The sequence below is a fragment of the Centruroides sculpturatus genome, unplaced genomic scaffold, assembly GCF_000671375.1.
Source record: "Centruroides sculpturatus isolate CEXI.00-Female unplaced genomic scaffold, Cexi_2.0 scaffold442, whole genome shotgun sequence".
NCBI classification, from domain to species: domain Eukaryota; kingdom Metazoa; phylum Arthropoda; class Arachnida; order Scorpiones; family Buthidae; genus Centruroides; species Centruroides sculpturatus.
Genome location: NW_019384718.1, coordinates 484,401 through 490,780, shown reverse-complemented (window position 1 = coordinate 490,780; position 6,380 = coordinate 484,401). Strand labels below are relative to the sequence as shown.

At 30.7% G+C, this 6,380-nt stretch overlaps 1 protein-coding gene across 1 annotated transcript in view; it reads left to right on the top strand.

Moving 5' to 3' along the window:
* Positions 1–4,898, top strand: part of LOC111627974 (polyadenylate-binding protein 4-like) — a 10,205-nt gene extending 5,307 nt beyond the window's left edge. The window contains exon 2 of the mRNA XM_023371682.1: positions 2,008–4,898. Coding sequence (XP_023227450.1) covers positions 2,174–3,736 — 1,563 coding nt within the window. The 5' untranslated portion in view covers positions 2,008–2,173 and the 3' untranslated portion in view covers positions 3,737–4,898. The remainder of the gene's footprint in view (positions 1–2,007) is intronic.
* Positions 4,899–6,380: the final 1,482 nt, after the last annotated feature.

Here is a 6,380-nt window from a genome sequence, read left to right as displayed (position 1 = left end):
CTACCCTCAAAATTAAGCTTTTTGCCATTTTATAATACAGTAGAGCGTCGTTTATCCGAATCAATTGGGGACTGAGGGTGTTCGGATAACTTATTTTTCGGATAACCGATTATGAACGAAAAAATATATTAACCTGTCCCGTGTTGAAATTTTTCTCCGTTGCGTGTCGCTTCCCGTTGAATTTTCGTCGATGTTAAGCCTAACGTATACTTTTTAAAATAATAATCGTGGCTATTGTATCGTTACAAATTATTTCTTTATTTCTTACAAACAAAATAAATATATTGAAAAATATAAAAACCAAAAAATATATACTTTAGAAGATGATCTAGTATCAAAAACGTTCGATTCGGCACCACACACAATCCTCAGAAAAATACCACACAAAAGTGCCAGTGCTGCCAGCTAAAAAACACACATCAACAAAAAATATATATATTAGAGTAGTCCAAGATACAGCCAAAGATTGCAGCGCCATAGCACTAGCGAAAATTTAAATTTGCCGACTGGAATGCTTTCGGATAACCGACGTTTCGGATAAACGACGCGCTACTGTAATAATCTATGTGATCTCAGATATGGTTTATTCGTAAAAGGCAACGCGACACATGGGCGATACCACATGGGAAACTGACCCTATTTGGGTGTTACTAACGTGAACAAAACCCGGAAAACTCCACGTAGCCAGCCCGTTGACCAGACGCGAATCCACGATTGGTGTTAGGTGGTTTTATCAACTTGACAAATGGTGGGCGATATCGTATTTTCACGATTATTTGATTTAACTATATCGATGATCAAATGGCCGAGGCGGTTAAGGCGCTTTGAAGGACCCGAAATCGAATCCAAGGAATTTTTTTTATGTATAATCTGTCCCGAATACGTCGGGCCCCTCACCATCCGGTCGCCCCCATTATGGGTTTGGCGGAGCTCATAATGGGAAAAGTTCTAGTGGGGAAGGAATTTTAAAAAATATTTAATTCATAAGCATAAATTTGACCAATGTTTTAAAATGTAGACAAATTTAACGATTGTCTTTAATAAATAATAATCATCTATACGTTAATCTAATTAAAATTTTAAATTCTGTTATCTATTGACTACATTTGTTATATCTACATACAGTATTTATTATCAACGTTTATTTTAGTATTTAATGACTGAGTTTTTAAATTATATTTTGCAATATTTACCAACGACAATTTTATGTTACTATTTTTTTTTTTAATAAATATTGACATTATTATGTTTATTACGATGTTTAAATAGTTATACTAATGATCTGGCCGTGTTAATTTTAACTGTGACTTGACCTTTTTCTTACTTTTAAAATATAAATTAACAATTAATTAAAATTCAAATCAGATAACTTTATCATGTTATTTTGAAATATTGAAGTATAAAGTTTAATGACTCCAATCGAGTTAAATTAATTTGTTTTTATTATTGGGTGGTATTTCATCGTATTTCGACAGATTTAAGCGTTAATGTGTAAAGTAAATTTAATGAATATTTATTTTAGTTTGAAATTACGAAATCAAATTTTCTTTGAAATTTAAATCTCGGATTTTTTAAATAAAGAAATCTTTGCTCAAGTATTTACAATCTAATTGAAAGTAATACGAATTTAAAACGTAATAAATGTAGATTATAATTTGACTTTACTTTATTTCAAAAAATATAAATATTTATATTTGACTGTATATTTCTTTATAATTTTTAAAATTAATTAATTTTCTTTTAAGCGAAATATGTTTTAAATAAAATAAAAAATAGCTTCTGGTTAGCTTCCATTAGATGATTCAGAATGAAAATAAAAGTAATAAGTACGTCATCGATTTAATATCCAGTAGACATTGCATACGTTCCAATTCAAACTTTCCAACCAATTACGGAATAGAGTACCATTTACAATCGACCAATCAGAGAGTAAACATGGCGCACGGTGTTGTTCTTCACTCTTCGCTATCGGAATAGCCACGTCGGTGAGTTCATTAAGAAGAGGAGGTGTTTAATATTTAAGGTATTTAGTAGGTTATGAGTTGATATTACAATCAGACGAAGTAGGTTTCCTACGATAGACTCTAAAGATACGAAATTGAAAAGAGAAAGAAAACGTGTTTCCGAGTAAAAGAATTAGGCCTAACATCTGGTAATAAGTCGAGAATTAAGTATGGATTCGAACGGAAGAAATTGCGATTCTGCATCTCTGTATGTAGGCGATCTTCATCCCGACGTTACCGAAGTTATGTTGTTCGAAAAATTTTCGTCGGCAGGACCAGTGTTGTCTATCCGCGTGTGTAGAGATAAGACTACCAGGAAGTCCCTGGGCTATGCTTACGTCAATTTCGAATTACCTTCGGATGCAGAAAAAGCTCTAGAAAAAATGAATAGTGAGTTAATGAAAGGTAAACCCATGAGGATCAAACCCATGTGGACCCAGGATACACCTCCCACAGGTGATGGTAACATCTTTATTAAGAATTTAGACGAAAACGTCGATTATAAGGCACTGAGGGATGCTTTTTCTTCTTACGGGGAAATCCTTGCCACCAAAATAATGACAGATGAAAATGGAAAGTCAAAAGGATATGGATTCGTTCAGTTTAAAAACGAAGAGGCAGTGGACGAGGCAATTGCTGGAGGAAATGGAATTATCATTTGTGGAAAGGTGGTTTCCGTGGAGAAGTATGTGCCGCCAAAAGAAAATGATGATGGTAAGACTTCTCATATGCAAAATGTGTACATAAAAAATTTTGGAACCGATCTAGACAGTGATAAACTTAAAGAGATGTTTGAGGTCTTTGGTAAAATTCTCTCTGCTATTGTCATGACTGACGAAAATGGAAAGTCTAGAGGGTTTGGTTTTGTTAGTTTTGAGACGTCGGAGAGTGCAGAGAAAGCCATCAAAGAGATGAATGGAAAGAATGTCAATGGAAAAATATTGTATGTAGGACAAGCTCAGAAGAAGGCGGACAGAATGGCGGAATTGAAACAGAAGTTCGAACAGCTAAAAGTGGATCGTAAGGTAAACGTGTATGTTAAAAATTTAGATGATATCATTGACGACGATATTCTCTTCAAGGAATTCGCTCCATTCGGAAATATCACTAGTGCAAAAGTTATGACCAATGAGCACGGATTGTCGAAGGGATTTGGATTCGTTTGTTTTAGTTCACCAGAAGAGGCTTCGGCTGCCGTTGCCGCCATGAACGGAAGAATATTGGCCAGCAGACCATTGTACGTTGCATTGGCACAGCGCAAAGAAGATCGTCGGGCGCAGCTGGCCTCTCAGTACATGCAGAGAATGGCCGGCATCGGTGTACAGCAACAGATCGGACAAATTTATCCTCCAGCGAATACCGGTTACTACGTTCCCTCGATGCCTCAGTTTCAACAGAATTATTTTTCCCTTCACGTTTCGCAGGTGCCTCCGAGGTGGTCGCCCCAGCCTAGAATTTGTCAACCGTTTGCAACTTTTCCTGCTATGCAGTCAACGTTAGTTTATCCGACACCGGGAATAAATGGTGCACAGACTGGAGGATTACACGGAATGGGCATTCAACCCATACCAGTGCAGGAATGTGCAACAGCTTTAAATCCAACCCACGTTGCTTCTACTTGTCCTGCAGTGCTTCCAGCCACAAACATTGCACATGCAATTCATAATAGGTCAAATTTCAATACTGGTGATGAACTACAGATAAATCCTAGTTTACATCTGCAAACAACTTAGGAAATACAAGTTTTGCAAGAATTATAGAACAGAACAATATATTATTTTACTTGTAAACTTATTATATGATTTTGTGTGTGAGTATCAAAATAATTTACCAAGATAGTTTAATGCATTATTTACAAACAAATTACGATGATGATGATGATGGGATTTTACTGTTTGTTTGTTTGTCAAATATTAGCTCACACTGCTCACTCTTTTGGGGAGTTGAAATTTCCTTGAAATTGTACAGAAATGCAGAATTTTGTGTGGAAAGAACTATCTAATATAAATCTCGAGAGAATGTCAACCAGTTTATGTAAATTGGTTGTTTGATAACATTGTTAACATTGTTGAGGTTATACAGAACTTTAATGCAGCATGCAATATTTGCTGAAATAAAATCAACTATATATGATATATGAACTATAATATAAATACATAGTAACATGAAAATTTCATTGCATTTCCTGTCTACAAAGTAAAGTATGGTTAACAGTATATTAGTGTTCATAGATAGTATTAAAATCTTGTACATTTATAGTTACATAGCTATAATAATATACTGTCTTATTAAGTTTTTGCTTTTGAGAAATTCTATAATTATTTTTGCCTTTAGTGTCTTTTAGACTAAATTGCTGTAGCCTAGAGTTAGAGCAGTTGTGGCTAAAACACTGGTGATTTTAAATGAATAATTATATTTGTTATTACATGGAGGGTTGATATATATTATTCTTTTATCTAATTTGTGTTTGTTTGTTACGCATGCTTATTCCACAGTACAGTCATCTCAGGCTAAATAGCTAGTTGTATTTTCTAGATTTGTCTAATGTATATCATTTGAAAAGCACAAAATGGTAAATTATATTTTATTGTAGATGATAAATAGAAATTCTATTAATATTTATCAAAATAATATATTGAAGTATTTTGCTTTGCTGGTGCTTTATAAAATATATATTGAAAATTAAACAGAAATTATACCACTTTTATGATCAAAATAAATCACATTCTTTATTCACTTTTAAGATATAAGAATGTATATTATATTTCATAATATCAAATACTTTAATGAAAATGATACAGTTCCTTAATGAAAATGTTTCATAAACTGATGTGTTAATGATAAAACTTGGAATTCTGTGTGAATGTTTTATTAAAGGATATTATATAAACTGCATTTGTGTTTTCAAGTATATGGTTATAAAATGTCATAGTTTAAAAAAAATAATTTCACAAAATTTTTTGTAACAAGAAATATTTAATTTAATTTGTTCAATTGATAATTTATCATAAATTTACTATTTAAAACGGTAGTTTATATCATAAAATAAAAAAAAGACTGAAATGTTTCAGAAAACAGTAATAAAGATGGACTCTTCGTAACACGGAATTATTTCCAACTGTGATGACTGCTTTGTTGAGTGCATGCAGATTTCAGCTCGAATTTTAAATACTTCAAGAAATGATTGTTTTATAAAAGGGATGTTGACTTTAAAATTCAATGTTTGAATTAATTCCTATAATTAGCAAAATTAAGCAGGATTTAAGATAGAATTTAGAAATTTTCATGCTGCATAAAGGAAAATTTTTCTTGAGCAAACTATTCAGTAGTATTAATTGTTCAAACGATTAAATGTAGCATGTCAGATTCTTCACGATTTCTACTGTAATTCTCTAATTTTGTTGATGCTGCTGATAATACAATTATTCTTTTAAAATTCTAATACATTAAAAAAAAATAACATCTTTGCTGTTCTATAAAATGTAATATTTATAGCAACAATGAAATTGTTGCTTTATTTAATTTCAAATTTTAGCCCAGGAAGTATACACTAAATTTGAGCAATCAGCCTGTTAATATTTTGATAAAGGCATATGTACAGTATATTTTTTCATTATTTATTCTAATAAAAAGTGTAAATAATATGAAATTGTAAGAGTTTTATTTAAATTAGAAATTTCTTAAATTTGTTTTATGATTAATGTAGTATACTTATTCAAAATTTATAGAAAATATTTAAAGGTAAGTAGTAATCATCAGTTTTTATGGTATTTATTATATCTATTATTTAGAAATTTTAAGACAGGAAGTTTGAAATTAAGAATGCATATTGCATCAAAACAAGATGTATTCTTTTCAGATGCAAATAACCAATATGATTAAATAAGATTTGACCCTTGGAAAATCTACATTTAAGCACTTTCTCTAAAATGTTTCTATATTTAAACTATAAATCATAATTTAAATAATAGTTTTATTTATATAATGAATCATAAATGAAACAGTTTTAATTTAGTCACAACTTTGTGGAAACAAGATTTTATCATGGAAACTAGGTCATTTAAGAAGGGGGAAAATTTTAAAAAATAATTATTTTAAGATGAAGTAAAAAAGAGAAAGCTGCATTATTAATTTATGTAAATATTTCAAATACATTCATTTTTTAAATATTTTATTTGAAAGAAAGAATAACTGTTGAAAGATTTGAAGAAAGAATTTCTTAATTTATATGTTTAATAAGATTTGATGCCATTGTTTATTTTTCTTCCAAGTAAATCAAACAAGAAAAGTAAAAATTTGAAATGAAATTTTGAAAATATATTTCAATTATAAAGACAATTTAATATTAAAATGTAATGTTTTTGCTTTCTAGCAAAA